Here is a 22,597-nt window from a genome sequence, read left to right on the forward strand (position 1 = left end):
AACAGGAGAGGCCACAGCAGTGAGAGGCCCGTGTACCGCAAAAAAAAAAAAAAAAAAAAAAAAAAAAAATTGTATCATTCTGAATTCTCCTTTTTTGATACTGCAGGCCAAATACCTACAATCTCAGGCCCAAGAAATAATAAAAAATTTCCAGGAAAGCTATAAATTCTTTGGACACTGATAGGTATTGAGGAGTAAAGCTCATAAGTTAAAGAGCTTTCCCAAACCTTAAGGTGAAAAGAGGAAAGACATCTGGTTTGGAGTCCATTTTGATTTTTACCTTTTAAAATACACAAACAACAAATAAACAAGAAACAATAACCAAAATATCCCCCAAAACTATCAAAATAGAGAAAAGCCCAAGCTATCAGTTAAAAATAACATCAATCCACCAGGATTGACAGCACTTTTTAAAAGAATCACTGGCAGTTGAGCACAGATTTCAAATTAAATTTTAAAATAGAATCTGCCTAAAACAAATACATGGAATGAGCACAGGAGTCTGCCTGGTTCTACTCATTTACTGTGCTGTCTAAGCTGATTTGGCTGGTTAGTGTTCCCCCATAACATTTTTTTTAAAAGAGAGAGAGAGAGATTCTCTAGCACTGGTTCAGCAGGCAGAGTCTGTAGATGTCATCCACTGAGTGGGGTTAGAGGCGTCAGTCAAGTCACAGGATTAGTTGGCTTTCACAATTCACATGCAGCAAGCAAGCTGCAAGTCCAAGCTTCTCTGTGAGCAGTAATGGCACCTGGTCCACAAAAGAGAAAATTCTGGGTGACAACAGGAAACCTCTGGATCCTTCAGAGGAATCCTAGGCTGAAAGAGAAAAAGGAGCATTAAACACATTTATAAGTAATTTATTTCTGCAACATTCCACCCAAAAGCTAGAGAAATCTATACTTATTATTTTCTATAAACTGAGGAGAATTGTTTACTCTCTACCAAGTATACATCACTTTGTCCTCTTGCTCTAATCTCAGTTCATTAAATCATCTTAATGGCAGTAACAGCTACCTTTACTAAGTGCATATTTCGTGCCAGGTGTTGCTCTGAGTTCTTTATGTATATTGCCTCATTTACCCTCACAACAACCTGTGCATGAGGTAATGCTCTTGCTATTTTACACAGGTGAAGAATGTGAAGCCTACACAAATAAACTTGTCCTAAGATATACAGCTATTAAGGCTGGGAACTGAGGTTAAGAATCCACCTGCCAGTGCAGGGGACACGGGTTCGAGCCTTGGTCCGGGAAGATCCCACATGCCACAGAGCAACTAAGTCCGTGCGCCACAACTACTAAGCCTGTGCTCTAGAGCCCGCGAGCCACAACTACTGAGCCCACGTGCCACAACTACTGAAGCCCGCGTGCCTAGAGCCCGTGCTCTGTAACAAGAGAAGCCACTATGATGAGAAGCCTGTGCACCGCAATGAAGAATAGCCCCGGCTCACCGCAACTAGAGAAAGCCCGCGTGCAGCAACAAAGACCCAACACAGCCAAAAATAAAAACAAATAAATTAACTAATTAAAAAAAATTTTTTTAATTAAAAAAAAAAGGCTGGGAACTGAACCCAAGCTTAACTGAATGCAAAGCTCATGTTCTTACCACCACTGCACCTCTCACCAGCGAATGTTTACTAAATGCCTACTAGATGCAAGGCAGTCATTACTGGGGGGGAAGAGAAGAAGACGGGGGCCATGAATATATTAAGTCTGGCCTTTGTCTTCCAGAAGAGAAACTAGCTACAGCGATAAGACAATATATGTGAAGCAAACTATCTACGATAAATCACATTAAATGTCAACATTTTAGTAATGTCAATAAGAGTTCAAAGGAAAAGGTGTATCTGTCTGGGTTAGCCAAAGAAGGTTTTGAAGAGGAGGTAGGGTTTAGGCTGGGCTTTGAACAATGGGTAAGATTCTGACTGCTGAAAATAATGCCCATTAATAAGTAGGTGCTGAATCAGCAGTTCTCATCAGGGAGTGATTTTGCCCCCTCCCATGAAGGGGACATTTGGCAATGTCTGGAGGCATTTTTGGTTGTCACAACTGGGGGAAGAGTGCTACTGGCATCTAGTGGATAGAGACCAGGGATGCTAAATATCATACAATGCACAGGACAGCTCCCCACAACAAAGAATTATCTGACCTAAAATGTCGATAGTGCCAATTGAGAAACCCCATGCGAAATAAATGTCTTTGGGAGTACACTATTGAAGATAATAAAATTGCATTATCTTCTTCAAAAAATACTTGTTCCTGGGCTTTCCTGGAGGCGCAGTGGTTGAGAATCCGCCTGCCAATGCAGGGGACATGGGTTTGAGCCCTGGTCCAGGAAGATCCCACATGCCGTGGAGCGACTAAGCCCATGCACCACAACTACTGAGCCTGCGCTCTAGAGCCCGTGAGCCACAACTACTGAGCCCGCGTCCTGCAACTACTGAAGCCCGCGTGCCTAGAGCCCATGCTCTGCAACAAGAGAAGCCACCACAATGAGAAGCCCACGCACCACAACAAAGAGTAGCCCCCACTCGCCACAATTAGAGAAAGCCTGTGCACAGCAAGGAAGACCCAACACAGCCAAAAATAAATTAATTAATTAAATAAATTTTTTAAAAAACTTGCTCCTTTTATAAAATCACCATCAAAAAAATCTTGGATTGTATTCTTTATGTAAAACAAATAGATGGCAGGCACTTGGATCTGGGGGCTTGGAGACTGAACAGAGTTCAGATCTGGAGGTGCAGGCTTGGGAGCAGGTATCAAACAGAGAACAGAACTGAGCTGCAGAAGGAGACCAAACTGCTAAGAGGGGGAAAAGCAAGAGCAGGAACAAGCAGAGAATTTAAGACAGAGCACTGAAGAACATGAAGAGGTGGAGTGGGAGGCAGATGATAGTAAAGCACTGCAGAGATGAAAAAATTAAAGAGGAAGGAGGAGAAGGAGAATAGTGTGAAGTCATGACAGCCACAGGTGTTCCCAGTTAGAGGAAGTGAGCAGGGAGAGGGTAATGTGAAAATGCCACTGCTTAATCCAGTGGGAGGTCATTCATTATCTGTGGGCCTCCACTTTTCTGAATCACCAACATTTTTAAGACTCTTATAAAAACTATATAATCTCTCCTCCAGAAAAATGTACATATGCACCTACACATAAAATTCCATCAACAATACCAGGAACTTTATTAGAGCCCTTAGGAAGTCCACAGTTAACAGGAAGAATCCCTGCTCTAAAACTTCTTGGTAAAATATTAAACTGACTTTTTTTTTCTTTTTTTGGCTGCGTTGGGTCTTTGTTGCTGCACGCGGGCTTTCTCTAGTTGCAAGCAAGCAGCAGCTACTCTTCGTTGCAGTGCGCAGGCTTCTCATTGCGTTGGCTTGTTGCAGAGCATGGGCTCTAGGCACGCGGGCTCAGCAGTTATGGCACACAGGCTCAGTAGTTGTGGCACACGGACTCAGTTTATCCGTGGTATGTGGGATCTTCCCGGACCAGGGCTCAAACCCGTGTTCCCTGCATTGGCAGGCGGATTCTCAACCACTGCACCACCAGGGAAGTCCTCACTTATTTTTTTAATGCATTTCTTTCTTCCAGAAGTAGAGCTGTCGACATAGAAAGACATTTCTTGATTATCTTCAAAATTGAAAGCAAGAAAAGGTGTAACTGATACAATGTATCCTTCAAAAATAACTTACGCTGGGACTTCCCTGGTGGTTCAGTGGTTAAGAATCTGCCTGCCAATGCAGGAGACACAGATTTGAGCCCTGGTCTGGGAAGATCCCACATGCTGCAGAGAAACTAAGCCTGTGTGCCACAACTACTGAGCCCGTGTGCCTAGAGCCCGTGCTCTGCAATGAGAAGCCACCGCAATGAGAAGCCCGCGCACTGTAACGAACACCCAACACAGCCAAAAATAAAAATAATAAAAATAAGTTATGCTTGGTTTTGACTTATGAAAATACAGGTAGAAATATTTAGACACACAGAATCCAAGCGCCAAACTTGCCTCAATCAGACAGCCCAGCCTAGAAGCCAGAGGCAACAAGGAAACAAAAGAGAGTTCAGATAATTTATTCAAGGATAAGGAAGAAGACCATACTGAAATCTAACTTCCTAGAAAAGAATAAAGATTTATCTATAAGGATTGGGCTTGTGTTCTCTTTCTATTGCTGATGTCTCAAATAGTAATTATGCTCATATCTCTGGTAAACTGAGCATATCAGACCAGAGATCGCTTCATCTGCAACACAAGCCTTATAAAACAAGACCACGCCTCACCTAGTTTTCTTCAGTAACAATTACTACTACTTGTTAATGCTTTACCAATCACAATGTGCTTCCAAAACATAATTTCAATTGAGCCTCATAAGAAATCTGGGAAGTAGATATAACTATTATCCCCATTTGCAGAGGAAGAAGTAGGCTGAGAATGAGTGGTTTTCCCAAGCCAGAGGAATGATGCCTCAAATTAGGTCTAACTACAAATCCCCTGGCCTTTCCAGTTAGCCCCATGGCTTCCTCAGAGGAAAGCACAGCAGCCACCGCACTTCACCAACTGAGCCTCCGACAATCAGCAGTCCCAGCACTACATAATCCTTTTTACCCTAAATATCCTCAAAAACATGTTGTATGATATGATTTCCAGGGTCCTTCAGCATGAGCTGTTTATCTGGAAAGTTTTATTGAATAAACAAAGCTAAAGTCTGCACAGAAAAGGAACATAACTATTCCAGGTTTACTTAACATCTTCTCAGCACTCCTGTACTTGGTTTCACAAGTTAGTTTACACTTGCTTTTAATTTGCTTAACAAGTATTCTTAAGATATTTTTCACGTGTCCCATCTGTCCAAGAATGCAGGGACCGTGTGGGTCTGTGTTCACAGCTCTGCCCCTCAGCACCTGGGACAGTGCTGAGTAGTTGCTCAATAACCATCTGCTAAATGAACTCACGGGCAGGACCCAGCCTTATAATTTTTACATCTCTTCTGACTACGACCATACCACACTGGGAATTCAAAAAATGCTATTGACTAGATACAGAAAGGAACTACGTTCATAAGACATACAAAATAAGTACAATTAGTACCTTTTTTCCCCTCTTTCTTCCCCTCAGACCATTTCAGTCTTCTTGGTGTCATCATGACAGCTGGAGAGCCAGAAAATAACTGTAACAAGAAAATTTTATAGTGGCTTAAATGTCCTAATGTCATTCCTATAGACAGACTTTACTAACAGAGGAATTATTTACTTGTTCAATTTCAATATGAAGAGTTTTACCAACGTATTTAGATCTCATTAATCTTAACTGTTTTATTGCTGGCTTAATGAAGTAAACATTCCTGGGATAACCTAAAGGACTACTCCACACGTACTGCAGTGCCGAGCAGGCCTGGCTCAAAGGTTACCCACCCTGTGGAGTCTCCCAGTAAGAACTGCTCCCTCCAGCACTTTGTGTGTGGAGTTATTTCACTGCATTTGTCATTTCTGCTTATGACTGGCTATATCTTCCTTGAACTCAAAATGTTTGTTGAATGAATCAATGAAAACCTATAGAAAGAAGTCAGCATAAACGAAAAGACTGGGGAAAAGGCATAGTTGAATATGGCCCAAAGAAACACAGTAAAACAGATGACGGTATATTAATTTTCTTCCTTTCTACAAATGAACACATACAAAGAGAAAGTGCAAAGAATAGTATCTTACTAAATTCATATTTTCTTTGCTGGCTCTCTTCAATTCATCAATGGCTACAGATTCTGGAGTAGGGTACTTGTTTTTCTTTTCTGACATCATCTGATTTCCCAGGACCTTCCGCTGATTTAGGAAGAGAAAATATTTGATTTATAAACATCTATAATATCTATATTATAGTTATACTGGTCTTCAAAACTATAGTTTCTTAGGTTAAAAAAAGTCTCAGCTCTTTGATAAATTCCCCCAGGCATCTTATACAAGAGAGGTCAAAGCATGTTACTAAAAAACCTGAGATCACTGCCTTTCTTTTTTTTTTTTTTTTTTTTTTTTGCGGTACGCGGGCCTCTCACTGTTGTGGCCTCTCCCGTTGTGGAGCACAGACTCCGGACGCGCAGGCTCACGGGCCCAGCCGCTCCGCGGCATGTGGGATCTTCCCGGACCGGGGCACGAACCCGTGTCCCCTGCATCAGCAGGCGGACTCTCAACCACTGCGCCACCAGGGAAGCCCTCACTGCCTTTCTTTAGGTGATCACTATTCCTGTTTAAACCAATTAAAGGGCTGAAATGTTAAAAGCAACTTTATAGTTGATTTAAACCAACTAATACAGGCCAATTACAGTGCTTCTGAGGCCATAAAAGAAACACCAGTTACCTACCAGTATAATTTTTTCCCTAAAGACATATTGTCTCTGGCACCTTTTAAGAGTCCCCTCCTCCCCTCCCCACTAAAAGACACTTACACTGGGTCCACTCTAAGATTTTGCTTCCCTGTCATGTCCTCCTCACACAGGATTGGAAAATTTGGAGAAATTCTCTAAGAGTTTCTAGTATAGCCATAAAAGGGTCCAGGTCTTCTTAAAAGGGTCACATGACTATACTGATATTCAGAGCAAGACTAAAAGCCCTTTCATCTCTGAACAGCTTAAAAGCTAATGTAACCTACTATATCAGTTGACAGTGACAATTCTACCATCTTTGAAGAAATCTTTCTTTTTTCTCCTTAGAGAATAAATTTGAATTCCAAAAAAAAGAACATATCAAAACTAGAACATTAAACTTTATAATATAAATATTAGTAGGAATATTCTGTAATAAATCATTTACATGAGACGAATTTTGGAGGAAAAAAAGTCTAGCCAAAAAAAAAGTATCAAAGCAGGATAGAAATCAAATAGCTAAAACACAGAAGTGCTAGAAAAATAAGGCCAGTACATCTTCCTTTCAGAAGTCAGATACCACCTCAGAGTAAGCTAAACTGGGGATACCAGGAGCCACGGGACTAGCTATAAAAGCTAAAATTCAGGGCTTCCCTGGTGGCGCAGTGGTTGAGAGTCCGCCTGCCAATGCAGGGGACACGGGTTCGTGCCCCGGTCTGGGAGGATCCCACATGCCGCAGAGTGGCTGGGCCCGTGAGCCATGGCTGCTGAGCCTGCGCGTCCGGAGCCTGTGCTCCGCAACGGGAGAGGCCACAACAGTGAGAGGCCCACATACCGCAAAAAAAAAAAAAAAAAAAAAAAAAATTAAAAGCTAAAATTCAGCTTCCAGTGAATTTTTTAACAGAAATTTCATTACTCCTTTGCTATGGAGCAGAAACCTACATTTATTATTAGCTTGAAAGTCTCTTCATTTATAATGAAAACAGTTTACCCTTCTGTCCTATAAAACTTGCTAACATTGTGTTTAAAATTATTTTTCTAAAATGTTTTCTCCTGATACAATTATAAACTCTTTTATAACTCTAAAGTTCTAAATGCTCTGAAGAGGGCAGCTGCCAAGAGGATACTATATTTTTACATTTCAAGCAATAATTAGCAACACTTCTAGAACCAACTGCAGGAGAAGAGCTCACTATGAAGAGAAAACTATACCCATCTAACTTCAGTTAAAGAAACATGTTTGACTAACACAGAGAAAAACACTTATTGGACCGTAACTTTTCTTGTTACCAATCATCTCTATGACAGGAAGTCAGAGGGAATGACAGACTTCCAAGTAAAATGAACCAAGGATGCTCATTTTACTTGCCACATCTAAGCAGGTGAATACACTTTTGGGGTTCTAGCAAAGGGAGTTTTTTAAAATTATGGTAAAATATACATAACATAAATTTTATCATTTTAACCATTTTCAGGTGTACAGTTCAGTAGTGTAAAGTACAGTCATATTGTTGTGCAACCATCACCACATCCCAGAAATTTTTCATCTCCCCAAACAGAAACTCTGTACCCATTAAACAATAATCCCAATTCCCCCGAGACCCTCAGTCCCTGACAACCACCATTCTACTTTCTGTTTCTATGGATTTGACTACTGTAGGTACCTCATGTAAGTGGAATAATACAATATTTGTTCTTTTGTGACTGGCTTATTTCACTTAGCATGATGTTTTCAAGTTTAATCTATGTTGTAGCATGTGTTGGAACTTCCTTCTTTTTTAAGGCTGAGTACTGTTCCATTGTTCATATATACCACATTTTGTTTATCCATTCATCCATCAACGAACACTTGAGTGGCTTTAGCCTTTCGATTGTAAATAATGCCACTACAAACATGTATACAAATATCTGTTCATATCCCTACTTGGAATTGCTTGATCATATGGTAGTTCTATGTTTAGTTTTTGAGGAACCGCCATACTGTTTTCCATAGTGGTTGCACCATTTTACGTTCCCACCAACAGTACACAAGGGTTCCAATTTCTCCACATCCTTACCTTGCTATTTTCTGTTTTGTTGATAATAGCCATCCTAGTGAGTGTGAATTGTTATCGCATTGTGGTTTTCATTTGCAGTTCCTTAATGATAAGGGATATTGAGCGTTTTTTAAATCTTCTTCAGAAAAATGCCTATTTAAATCCTTTGCCTTTTTTTTTTCTTTTGGCCCATGCTGTGCAGCATGTGGGATCTTAGTTCCCTGACCAGAGATCAAACCCATGTCCCCTGCAGTGAAGCGTGGAGTCTTAACCACTGGACTGCCAGGGCAGTCCCTGCGCATTTTTTTTTAATCCACACTTTTATTTATTTACTTTTCAGTAAGTTTAAATCCTTGAAGGGTACAGCATCACACAGATTCTGTGTCCAATGGCCTTAGCAGGAAGGTTGCTTCGGAATTTGGCATGAACCATGCCACTGTTTCCATGAGCACGAGTTATCTTTCCCCAGATTACTCTGGTTTTGTTAGGTTTTCCACCAGGAGTTACTGTGTTGTTCTTTGCTTTGTACACGTAAGCACATCTCTTGACTAGACAGAATTCAGGTTCATCTCGAGCATATACACCTTCAATTTTCAGGAGAGCCGTGTGCTCCCTCTGGTTCCGTAGACCCCGCTTATAGCCAGCAAAAATGGCCTTGGACCACAGCCTTCCAGACATATTTGTCGTTTTAGAAGTCCTGATCCCAGCAGGCCTCCACAGGGTCCAAGATGGCTGAAAAAAGCCCTGCGCATTTTTTAATATGGATTGATTTTCTTTGCTGTTGTTGTAAGAGTTCTTTTTATATTCTGGATATTAACCGCTCATAAGATATATATTCTGCAAATATTTCCTCCCATTCTGTGGGTTGCCTTTTCACTCAGTTTGATGTCAAGCAAACCTTATGTCCCAAGGCTATTGGCCCCAGTGGATAGGATTGAGTGAATTCTAAACTGCTATTAATGATAATAACTACAACCAAAATTAGAGTAAGATGAAGTTGCAACTGCTAACAACTACAGTTTAAAAAAAATACACATATATATATATTACAAGGTATTTTTTTTAAGAGCATAACTTTTAAGCAAAGATCTCCTTAATGTTGCTGGATTTATAAATTTTAATAATGTTAAACAATTTTAAAAAGAAAACCTGTAGAACACAGAACAGTGCTAATCTCTCTCCAAGTTAACTAGATAGAAACTTGCCTTTGTTTATGCCTGGAAATTTGAACCCCATAATCAGCTATCTACTGCCATCTGCTGGCAATATCCCTTAACTACAAGTTCAGATCATCAATGAAGACTCAAGTAAATTGAACCTACAGACAGCGATGGTAGCAACACCACAGAAGTACATATTGCATTTGTTTTAAAAACAAGATATTAAAAGAATTTGAGACAAAGGAAGAGAACAAAACAACTGATCAGAATATTAAGCTCACAAAAATTTGAGTTACCTAAAACTCACTAGCCTATTAGAAAATCCATTTCCAGTCTGTCAACTTTCTCACTTTTCCATAACTTTAGCAAATTGCACAATGAAGTATGTAGCACAAAGCACGTCATGAACCAAAAGAGATTCTCTACTCAGGGATGAGGACTCTGTCCTCAGCCCCAGAAGAGACAAAAGGACCTTTATTTCTTTTATCCCTTACTTCTCCAATCATAGAGCCCTGTCTCTGATTTGAAACACAGAAAAATGCTTTGAAAAATAAAAGCTTTTCCAAATTCTATTCTTTTCCCCTTACAAGTGAAACCTTCATAGAATCCCAAAGAACAGAATAAAACTGTTTATGCATAAGAAGAGTCAGACTGTTAAATTTTCTCACGATCAATGCTGAAAATGACAGCACGGTGTACCTACCTTAATAAGGCCACTGAAGGACCGTGAACGGGCCCTCTTCTGCACCCGGAGGGTAGAAGGTTCTCGTCCTGGTGTTTGGGTCTCAGAATGCTTATTAAACTAGAAGAAAACATAAAGAACATTTTGTTAGTAGTCTCCCATCAAGAGATAGCATTCTGTGACAATCAATAGCTAAATGGAAATACCCAGAAAAGCCCAGGAATAAGTGAATCTGTACATACATGGATTAGTAGGTTGGCAAGCAAATCACAAAGGCAAAAATTATGCCACCAAGAAGAAGTCAAAATGTATTAAATTAGCCTGAGGGTAAATTAAATTAAATTAAATAATACACACTCAAAAACAATCAAATTGAATCAGATCAAGCTTCTAGAATTAGAGCTAACTACCAGTTTATAGCAAATACAGAGGACTAAGAAACATCTTAAGTAATATCACAGGGATGCAATCAGCAAAATCCAGACTGTGGGAGACAAAGAATCTGGTTACTTTCACAAAGTGCAAAGAGAGAGAGAGGATGGTTTATGTGTGTTTAAATGCAATGTGCTATCTGTATTGGATCCTAGAACAGAAAAAGGATATTAGTGTTAAAACTGGTAAAATCTGAATAAAGTCTGTAATGTTACTAGTAATGTACTAATGTTAATTTATTAGTTTTGACAACGTTAGCATTAGGAGGAACTAGGTGAAGGATATGTGGGAATTCTGTACTTTCTTTGCAATTTTTCTCCAAACCTAAATTATTTCAAATTTAAAAGTTTATTCAAAAAAACTTCAGCAATTTTTAGGGAGGAAAAAAAATAGGAGGAGAAAGAAGGATGGGCCTATATATTAAAAGAAAGCTAGTAGCTGTAACAGCTCCAGAAAACGCATACCCTTTGGTCATGCCACTTCTAGGAAATAATCTGCAATGAGAATACTTATGAACAAATATGTATAAACTAAAAAATGACCTAATTCCTTTTTTTAAAAATTTATTTATTTTTGGCTGCGTTGGGTCTTCGTTGCTGCACACGGGCTTTCTTTAGTTGAGGTGAGCAGGGGCTGCTCTTCGCTGCAGCGCACGGGCTTCTCATTGCAGTGGCTTCTCTTGTTGCAGAGCACGGGCTCTAGGTGTGCGGGCTTCAGTAGTTGTGGCGCACGGGCTTAGTTGCTCCGCGACATGTGGAATCTTCCCAGACCAGGGATCGAACCCATGTCCCCTGCATTGGTAGGCGGATTCTTAACCACTGTGCCACCAGGGAAGTCCCCAAAATGACTTAATTTCCCCTAATATGTCCAGTAGAGGACAAACTGTGTATATATCTGGTTATATACAATAAAATATTATGCAACCATTAAAAATGTTTACAGCCTTTTAATGACATGGAAAATGCTCTGATATAATGTTATATGAAAAGGGTAGGATATTTTAAAAACTGAATATGTATTATGATCTCAATAAACAAAAAAATATAAAATACATATTCATGGAAAGAAATACAAGAAGTAAATACTCCAAGATGTTATCAGTGGTTATCTCTAGATGATAACAGGTGATTTTTAATTTCTTCTTGACACTCTTCTGGAGGTTTCAGTGTTTCTGTAGTGAGTACTCATTATTTTTATAATCATGGAGAATAAATTATATATAATCATAGAGAATAGTAAAAGTATAGTTTCTTCAAAAATAAATGGCAATATTTTAAATGTATGTGAGGAGTTTGCAAGCATGCATGAGAAAATGCTTAGGCTGTAATGTTTAATGAAAAAGGGAGAAATAAAAGAAAGTATATGGTATGATAATAACTACGTCAAAATATTGGCTTGGCCAAAAAGTTCGTTCAGGTTTTTCCGTATGGAAAAACGAACTTTTTCCATATTCCAAAATATTGCATTGGCCAACTAACTTTTTTGTCCAACCCAATATATCCACAGGAAAAAGAGTGAAAGAAATACCCAATATGTAAACACTGGTAGGATGAGTGATTTATTTTCTTTTAATCCTTCTCTATAATTTCCTATTTTTCTAAAAAGAGCAAAACTAATGTTAGTTTTTTCCTTTGTATAATCTTTAACCCTCAGTGTTCTTGATGAGGGAAGTCATTTACACCTGTCCTACCTGAATTACTGGCTTAGTTTCTACCAAGAATTAAATCACTACACTGTTTTAAATCTGTAATACTACTTGGCCAACACCCTCTAAAATTCCAGTCATAGCACAGTTTGCTAGATCTCAAAGTAACTTCAAAGAGAGTGACAAAGGGAATTCCCTGGTGGTCCAGTGGGTAAGACTCCGCGCTCCCAATGCAGGGGGCCCAGGTTCAATCCCTGGTCGGGGAACTAGATCCCATATGCATGCCGCAACTAAGAAGCCCGCATGCTGCAACTAAGACCCAGTGCAGCCTAAATGAATAAATAAATATTAAAAAAACAAAACAAAGAGAGTGACAGAAAATTTCTCTTAAAGGACTTTGTCAATTGTTAAGAACAGCTCAGTTCAACATTTCTGAGCACTTGTTTCTGTCTGGCCCCATGCTTGAGGTTAGGTATAAAAAAATAAATAAAAACACAGACATCCCTCAAGAAGGTCCCAGTCAAATAAGAGGTAAAGAGGCTGACCTTGCCTGTTTAGCTAAAATTCAAGAGGGGCTGAGACAAAATAAATTTCCTGAGAAAGAAACTAACCAAGTCATCAATATTTACTCAAGTTATACTTTGAGTCTCAAGATAGCAAATGAGAGACCTAATTTTGCTCCCATAGCTCCAAAAAAAACAAACTCAGCCACTAGAATTCCTATTTCTAGTATCACACTAGGCCCTTGATTTAGTGTTTTCTAACTGCAAACAACTCGCTAGTAAGAACTACCACTTTTTCTCTGCTGTGGCAGCCACTTTACATAGATTCTTTCTCATCTTTACAACCATGAAACATGGACATTACAATTACCATTTTACAAACAAGAAAATTGAAATTCAGCAAGATTAAGTTATTTGCCAAGAAAATATGAAGGGTTTAAATGTCATACATGACCAAATTAGAGAAACTAACCACATTGGATCCTTCTGCTTACTCTAGAAATCCAAGAGCCTCCACCCCTTTCTCTAGTGGGGCGATAGTACAGAGATCACCACTGAGGTTCCATAGACAAGTTCGCTTTCTTGGCTAAACCAAAGCTTGGACCAGTAAAAGACAAAAATTAAATGAAATTCTTAGTAATGTTCCCTAGTGATTCTACAAGCAAAAATCACATTCCTAAAGCCCTGTCACTGTCTCCCTGCCTTCAGCACCTGTCTGATAAGGTGTTTCTTCTTTGCCGACTCTGGCATATTGTGAACATGTTGGAACAATTCTCTTAGTGCCTCTCCCGTACGCTGCTGGGTCTCCTCCTGAAGAAGGCAGGAATCTTGCCGGTTCCATTTCTGAGATCTTGTCACTTGGAAGGAGCTGGTATGACACGAAGCTATCAGATCAAGATCATCCTATGGAAAATTTAAAAGAAAAGTGAATTAATATATCCTGCCAGCTTTGTTTCCAGATTCCCACCACACTGGAACAAAAAAAGGGGAGATGTGGGAAACATGGTATACTCTTACATGTAGGAACAAGAAAAATCTAAATACTATCATCAGATAAAGAGAAACCTACAATTACAGACTATATCAACAGCCCACTCCCATGACCTGCCCAGAAAACCTAAATTCATTTAGAATACTGTCACCAAAAATTATATTTATATAATAGTCCAGTTTTCAAAGCATCTTTTAATCTCACGTAATTTTCATTGGTATCCTATGAGTTAAGCAGTGAAAGTATATTATTCCCATTTCATTGAAGAAGAAATTGAAGTTAAGCTATAAGTTTAAAATCATCTAAAAAATCATCTAGATACTAAAGTGACAGACCCATCTTAGAGACCAAGTACACTGGTTCTTGGCTGGTGCTCACATGACAGTATGTGATAACTACACAGCAGTGGTAGAGGAACAAAAACAACCCTCTAAGAAAAACCATACTCCAGGTAAACTAGCTGAAATAAAATACTGTTTTCCTGGTCACACCAAATATTTGCTGAATGAGAGGTAGAAACCAACAGGAGCAGAAAAAAAAGCATAAGATGACAGCTTAAGTCTCCAATCAAGACAGACCAAAGGGGCTTCCCTGGTGGTGCAGTGGTTGAGAGTCCGCCTGCCGATGCAGGGGACACGGGTTCGTGCCCCAGTCCGCCATGGCCGCTGAGCCTGCGCGTCCAGAGCCTGTGCTCTGCAACGGGAGAGGCCACAAGAGTGAGAGGCCCGCGTACCAAAAAAAAAAAACAAAAAAAAAAACTCCACTAATCTTAACTAGCTCTCTCCTTGTTTGGGCTAAGAGCAATTTCCTATTCTTACCTTTGATGCTTGCGTTCTGGAACCCAAATAGTGCAATCTGGCACATTCCCGAATATAAGCAGGAGCCTGGGCAGGATATAAAAGAAAAACAAGACAAATGGTTAGCAGAATCTAAAATTCTTTCAGGTCATAAGGACAGTGGTTCTTAAAATGATCTGACTGGCAGATTACTCTGGAAAAACAAAAGATCCTCAAAATACCCTATTTCATAGTTTCCTTTCTCTTGCCACCAAAAAGATAGCTCAACAAATCCAACAGGAAAACTGTGAAGAGACACTACTGTAGTTTTAAAAATCATATATGGCATATGTGTGTGTATATATATAATTTTTTTCAAATGAGCCACAACAGACATTTGTAGTAATGTTTATATTTGACAGAAACTACCCCCAAATCCTTACAAATTTCAAGTGGTCCCTAAATCACATTTTAGAATCACTGTATAGAAAATACCATTTAGAATTACTATGGAGTAACAACAGACAAGGAGGAATTTAGCTTATTGGTATACTACCCGGAATCCTGTGATAAGTATCCTGATACAGTCCTAGTAGACGTGTAAATAATGCAACCACTATGAAAGAGAATTTGGCAGCATCTAAAAAAATTACATTTTCATTTACCCTTTAAATCAGAAATTTCACTTCTGAAAATCTATCCTGAAGATATTACTCTAGAAATACAAAACATACTTGCATAAGATTAATCAAAATATTAGACACAACCGAAATGTCTATTAATAGGAGGATGGTTAAATAAACTTTTATACATCCATACAACACAGTACTATGCAGTCATTAAAAATGAGAGACGGGAGGGAGGGAAGAAACACTTTACGAACTGATATGAGTGATTTCCAGGATCTGCTGTTGAATGAGAAAAGTTACAGAGCAGTGTATAAAGCACTTGTGTAAGAAAGAAGAGGAAATAAAAATATACACACATATACACAATAATTTGTTTTTACAAAAAGAAACACAAAGAAAATACTAAGAGAATAAACCAGAAAACAATGAAAATGGTTAGGGAAAGGACTGAAATTTCTCTAAATATACCTTTTTGTGTAGTTTTGACTTTTTAACCATATAAATATACCAGAGGTTCAAAAAATAAAATTAAATCCAAAAGGAAAAGAGGCAAACACTAAACCTGTACAACAACAACAAAAAATCTATCTGTATATCAAATTGAAAAAAAAAGAAGGGACTTGGAAAAAAAAAAAGGGACTTCCCTGGTGGTCCAGTGGCTAAGATGCCATGCTCCCAATGCAGGGGGCCAGGTTCAATCCCTGGTCAGCGAACTAGATCCCACATGCCGAAACTAAGAGTTCACATGCCGCAATTAAAGATCTCACATGTTGCAACTAAAGATCCCGCATGCCGCAATGAAGTTCCCGCGCGTCATAACTAAGATCTGGCACAGCCAGATAAGTAAATAAATATGTTTTTTTAAATGATAACATAAGCACAGAGAAAGGAATTATTCCACCTAACTTTTGAAAACTGTATTCTGACTATACAACCTTAGTGAGATACATTCAAGGGAAAAGGAACTGTAAGGAAATCCTAAACTTCCATCAACAGATTTACAGAAGTTTATTGTTAGTAGTAATAGTTGTATTATTTTGAAATTAATTATTATATTGTAGGATAAAGCAACTAACATATATAAATGCTATTAAAATCTGGAATTTACAATGTAAAAATTTACATTTATACAAATATAAAGTAAAAGAAGTCAAGAAAAAGCTCTGTAGTGTTAAATCTGAATTGGAAATACTAATATGAACTAATGATTTCTTTTTTAAAAAATTTTAATTCTACTTCCTTGCCCTCAAAGAGCCTAGAAGCAATGACACCCAAGGAACAATCAGTATGTATACCCAGTGTCAGTGGAAGAAACTAGGGATCCTTGAAGAAAATAATTGATTCCAGGCCCAGAGCAGAGCAAGTATAAAGTAAGCTGGGGACATTTATGCCAGGATGGAAACACTCAAAGACTAATGCAGTCCTATCAAAAAGACACAGCAGGAAGCAGCTTACAAGGGCTATCACAGGCCAAATTTGGTACAATTTGAATATCAAAATTAACAACTGAAATTGACTAACACTTTGAATAACTAAAAATCCATGAATCTACAGAGACTCATAATAAAAGAGACTAAGAGAGAGAAGGAAAGCTCTTCTCCAAAGAAGAAAGTCAGCTAATAAAGATTAATAATATAATTAGAAAATCACTGTTTTGTGATACACAATATAGTTATACTGTCCAGCAGGATTATCAGTGGATGCTAAACCATTATATTAGGTAATTGCCCTGCAGGTTACTTACTACTTGCAAAGGGGAAAATGTACCTTTATAATTGAGAGATGTGGCAAGTAGCAAAATTAGCATTACTGAGAGTAAGACAATCTACATTCTGTGCCTCCTAATGTGATGCAATATGATGTATACAAACATCACCTATGAATCTTTGCCAAAAATGCTTAACCTGAATCTAATCAAGCCTCTAAACCTAACTTGTGGTTTATAGGAACTACATAGAAAGGGATAAAGGAACAAGTTAAATAACCTTGAAAAAACAGTAAGACAAATTTAAAATGTGGAATATTGTACAACACAATAGGCCTGAATGCTTTAACAAATCAATGACATGAAGACAAAGGGTAGTGATTATTCCAGATTAAAAGTGACATAATAATCAAAAGCAATACATAAGCCTTGATCAGTTTATGTTTTGTTTTTTTTTACATCTTTATTGAAGCATAATTGCTTTACAATGGTGTGTTAGTTTCTGCTGTACAACAAAGTAAATCAGCTATATGTATCCATATATCCCCATATCTCCTCCCTCTTGCATCTCCCTCCCACCCTCCCTATCCCACCCCTCTAGGTAGTCACAAGGCACCGAGCTGATCTCCCTGGGCTATGTGGCTGCTTCCCACTAGCTATCTATTTTACATTTGGTAGTGTATATATGTCAAGTTTATGTTTGTTTTTTTTTTAAATAAATTTATTCATTTATTTATTTATTTTGGCTGTATTGGGTCTTTGTTGCTGTGCGCAGGCTTTCTCTAGTTGCGGCATGTGGGCTTTCTCTAGTTGCGGCGAGTGGCGGCTACTTTTTGTTGCAGTGCGTGGGCTTCTCAACGCTATGGCTTCTCTTGTTGTGGAGCACGGGCTCTAGGCGCGCGGGCTTCAGTAACTGTGGCACGCAGGCTCAGTAGTTATGGCTCGTAGGCTCCAGAGTGCAGGCTCAGTAGTTGTGGTGCACGGGCTTAGTTGCTCTGCAGAGTGTGGGATCTTACTGGACCAGGGCTCAAACCCGTGTCCCCTGCATTGGTGGGTGGATTCTTAACCACTGCGCCACCAGGGAAGTCCAAGTTTACGTTTTTTTAAAAAGCAGCTATGAAATACATTCTTAGGACAACTGGGGAATTTAAATATGAACTGAATATTAGCTGATGTGAAATTCTTTTAAATCTTCTTAGATGTGATAACAATACTGTGACTATTAGGAGAATATTCGTATTCTTAGGAGATGCATGCTTAAGTATTAAAGGACAAAATATCATGATGTCAGTGGTTCAGGCAAAAAAAAAAAAAAAGAAAGCATGAATATATAGAGGACTTCCCTGGTGATGCAGTGGTTAAGAATCCGCCTGCTGACACAGGGGCATGTGTTTGAGCCCTGGCCCGGGAGGATCCCACATGTCACGGAGCAACTAAGCCTGTGCGCCACAACTACTGAGCCTACACTCTAGAGCCCGTGAGCAGCAACTACTGAGCCTGCGTGCCTAGAGCCCATGTTCTGCAACAAGAGAAGCCACTGCAATGAGGAGCCCTCACACAGCAATGAAGAGCAGTCCCCGCTCGCCGCAGCTAGAGAAAGCCTGCACGTAGCAACGAAGACCCTACGCAGCCAAAAATCAATCAATCAATAAATTAATTAATTAATTTAAAAAATATATAGATATAGAGAAAGAGAGAGATAAAGCAAATATGGCAAATGGTGACATTTGTTGAATCTGAGAGTTATTTGTTTCACTCTTTCAACTTTTCTCTATATTTGAAAAACTTCACAATGAAGTTTTCAAAAAAGAGCCTCATGACAAAGACATTATGTTATCTATAGTTTAATTTTTACCTTGGTAAATTATAAAGCAGAGCCAAAGGAAATTTCCTCCAAACAAAAATATGACAGCCCACATCACCTATTCTATAACTTCATTTAAAAACAAAACAAAACAAAAAACCTCTGCCCCAAAAAGATACTATTAGCTGAAGGGATACTCAGAAAGGGAGCCAGAAGCAGACAGGTTTAAATGAAAATCTGAGGGTCCGAGGTATTTTACAGTTCATAGGACTTCCCAGATAAAATGGGAATTGGCCTCAACTATATATACATCATAATTCCCTAGGAAAAGATGTGGTGACTCCTATTGAAAAGAGAGAAAACCAGACTAGATCAGATGGACTGGTAATAGTAGAGGATAGAACTATAAATACTTAGGAATAATTTTAGAGAAAAAAACCTCAAAGAACACAGAATGAGGCAACATAGAATCTCAGGATTAGGAGGTAAACCGTCCACCCAAGGAAGCCTGAGAACAAGAAAAAGACAACAAAGGGACTTCCCTGGTGGTCCAGTGGGTAAGACTCCACGCTCCCAATGCAGGGGGCCCAGGTTTGATCCCTGGTCAGGGAACTAGATCCTGCATGCATGCCGCAACTAAGAGTCCACATGCTACAACTAAGAAGCCCACACACCGCAACTAAGAAGCCCACATGCCGCAACTAAAAGATCCCACACGCAGCAACAAAGATCCTGAGTGCCGCAACTAAGACCCGGCACAGCCTAAATAAATAAGTGAATAAATTTTTTTTAATTTATTAAAATAAAAAGGAAGACAACAAAGCACAAGAAGAACAAATCTGGGGTAAAGTAGGACCTCAGAATAAGTATAGAGCACACAGAACAATCAACCATTTTTCATCCAGGAACAGCTCAAGGAAGAACCTACTCAGTCAAAGTGGTGAAGCAGATGCCCACAAGGACAATGGTTCTGACTCAAATCCAAAGAGAAAAGTCCTGAGACTAAAATAAATCTCAAAAAAAAAAAAGACATTCTTTGTCTCCTTTAGAGATAAACAGAGGCTCAAAGAGTGCTCACACTAGCCTGGAAACAAAGGTAAATAGCAAATAAGAATCAAAACCCCAAGGATGAGGAGCTAAAAGAGGGATCTATGGAAGAGAAAGGAAGAGTAAAAATGGAGAATGTCTGAAACAATCTAATAATTAGAACTTGTACCAAGCCAAATTACATCTAGGAGACTGTACTCATGTTTTATCTCTAAGGTTTGTACAATCTGTATTCTCAAGATCCTCCACAGTGATATGTTATCTGACATAGTAAAAGGGACTTTGCTGGTGTGATTAAGTTAAAGACCTTGCAATGGGGAGAGTATCCTAGGCTATCCAGGCAGGTCCACTATAATCACAGGGGTCCTTAGAAGCAGAGAACCTTTCCCAGCTGTGGTTAGAAGGAAACATTACTATGGAAGAAGGATCAGAAAGATGCGACATTGCTATCCTTGAAGATGGAGGTAGGGGACTATGAACCAAGGAATGTGGGCAACCTCTAGAAGCTGGAAAAGGCAAGTAAACAGATTTTCCCCTAGAACATCCAGAAAGGATTGCATCCCTGCCAACACCTTAATTTTAGCCCAGTGAGACTCAGGTCAGACTTCTGACCTACAGAACTGTAAGATAACAAGTTTGTGTTGTTTTAAGTCACTTTAAAAAAATCCTTCACAATGAAGTACAACTTCATTGCATATTTGAATTGTACTGGACAATAGGCAAGACAGAATGGGCTCTACAGGTAAACAGATCAGAAGGTGGAAAAGCTAGAAACCATGAGATTCAATGAGATCTGTGAGAACCCACCTCTCTTTCAACTTGTGAGTGGTGGGCTATGAAAAGTTAATCTCATATCAGTGGTAACAAGAGAAGTCAACAAAAGGAGAGTTCTATTAGGAACTGCACCTAGAAATTCCCCATCTTGATTCACAAGTACTGTCAGTTAATTGCACTCTCCATACACACAACTCCCCTCAACTTATTCCTATAAATCCATGCTTTGGAACTAGCTCTTCCCCTAAATGAGAAGTATATAAAGAACTGGTTTGAAAGATCTTTGTTCATCATTAAAAACCATTCTTTCTCCTGTTGTCCTATGTCTACTGCTCTAATTCACTTACCTAGATCTTGACTTCTAATTGACCATAATCTTTGACTTCAGCACCTAAACCCCAGATACAGCCCTGACCCTTTGTTTTACAGCCTACTAAATCAAAGATTCTGATCTGTCATTTCTAAACTCTGGACTTTGGATCACTTGCCATTCTGTAGTGGGTAAGTCCTAGGGTGGCCTCCATGTTCACATTCTGCATAATTCCCTCTTCCTGAGTGTGAATGGACTTGTGACTTGTTTCTAACCAATAGAATATTGGTGACTGAATGTTGCTCCTGTGATGATCAGGTTATATAATATGGCTAAAGTGATGGGATGGCACAACTGTGATTAAATTATGATATATACATTTATAACACATTATGTATATAAAATATGTATTATATATAAGATATATATAAAATATATCTTCATCTGAATCTTGTTAGCACATACTAGAGAGACTCTCCTGTTGGCCTTGCAGAATCAAGCTACTATAAAGTAAGAAGAGAGATAAATTGAAGGAAAAACTATGTTAAACAAAAAGGAACCAAAACTAGCCAGAGCAACTAGGCAAGAAAAAGAAATAAAAGACAGCCAAATTGGAAGGGAGTAACATTAACTCTGTTCAGAGATGATATGATCTTATATGTAGAAAACTCTATAAAGATTTCAAAGAAAAATTGTTAGAACTGATAAACAAATTCAGAAAAGTAGCAGGATACAAAGTCAACACACAAAAATCAGTTGTATTTCTATACACTAATAATGAACAATCCAAAAAGGAAATTAACAATTACATTTACAATAGCATCAAAAAGAATAAAATACTTAGGAATTAACCAAGGAGATGAAAGATTTGTACAATGAAAACTACAAAACATTGCCGAAAAAAATTAAAGTCAACATAAATAAATGGAAAGACATCCCCTGTTCATGGATTGGAAGACTTAATAATGTTAAAATGTCAATACTACCCAAAATAATCTACTGCAATCCCTATCAAAATCCCAACGACAGTTTTTGTAGAAATAGAAAAATCAGGACTTCCCTGGTGGTGCAGTAGTTAAGAATCCACCTGCCAATGCAGGGGACATGGGTTCGAGTCCTGGTCCCAGAAGATCCCACATGCCGCGGAGCAACTAAGCCCATGCACCAAAACTACTGAGCCTGTGCTCTAGAGCCCGCAAGCCACAACTATGGAGCCCACATGTCACAACTACTGAAGCCCAAGCACCTAGAGCCTGTGCTCCGCAACAAGAGAAGCCACCGCAATAAGAAGCCCACGCACCGCAACGAAGAGGAGCCCCCGCTTGCCACAACTAGAGAAAGCCCACGCACAGCAACAAAGACCCAACACAGCCAAAAATAAATAAATATATAAATAAATTTATATATTAAAAAAAGGAAATAGAAAAATCCATCCTAAAATTCATATGGAATCTCAAGGGACCCCAAATAGCTAAAACAATCTTGAAAAAGAACAATGTTAGAGGACTCACATTTCCTTATTTCAAAACTTACTACAAAGCCACAGTAATCAAAACAGTATAGTGCTGGCATAAAGACAAACATATAGACCAACTGAATAGAATAGAGTCCAGAGATAAACCCTCAAATATATGGATTTTCAACAAGAGTGGCAAGACTATTCAATGGGGAAAGGACAGTTTTTTCAACAAATGATGTTGGGAAAACTGGATATCCACATGCAAAAGGATGAAGTTGGACCACTACCTAATACCATA

The 22,597-nt window shown here is 38.8% G+C and overlaps 2 protein-coding genes across 2 annotated transcripts in view; both read right to left on the reverse strand.

Annotated features, from left to right (window-relative positions):
• Positions 1 to 3,288: 3,288 nt before the first annotated feature.
• ARHGAP19 (Rho GTPase activating protein 19) overlaps positions 3,289 to 22,597 on the reverse strand; it is a gene marked incomplete at its 5' end in the record, with an annotated part of 50,459 nt that continues 31,150 nt past the window's right edge. The window contains 6 exons of the mRNA XM_079718113.1: positions 3,289 to 3,598; positions 5,083 to 5,161; positions 5,700 to 5,810; positions 10,246 to 10,344; positions 13,516 to 13,707; positions 14,614 to 14,679. Coding sequence (XP_079574239.1) covers positions 3,561 to 3,598; positions 5,083 to 5,161; positions 5,700 to 5,810; positions 10,246 to 10,344; positions 13,516 to 13,707; positions 14,614 to 14,679 — 585 coding nt within the window. The 3' untranslated portion in view covers positions 3,289 to 3,560. The remainder of the gene's footprint in view (positions 3,599 to 5,082; positions 5,162 to 5,699; positions 5,811 to 10,245; positions 10,345 to 13,515; positions 13,708 to 14,613; positions 14,680 to 22,597) is intronic.
• LOC307061059 (large ribosomal subunit protein eL33-like) lies at positions 8,703 to 9,060 on the reverse strand (the record flags this gene model as incomplete). The annotated part of the gene is made up of 1 exon (XM_079716019.1): positions 8,703 to 9,060. The coding sequence occupies one exon, from the start codon at positions 9,058 to 9,060 to the stop codon at positions 8,728 to 8,730; it is 333 nt and encodes a 110-aa protein (XP_079572145.1). The 3' UTR covers positions 8,703 to 8,727.

This window comes from Hyperoodon ampullatus (assembly GCF_949752795.1).
Source record: "Hyperoodon ampullatus genome assembly, chromosome: 1".
NCBI classification, from domain to species: domain Eukaryota; kingdom Metazoa; phylum Chordata; class Mammalia; order Artiodactyla; family Ziphiidae; genus Hyperoodon; species Hyperoodon ampullatus.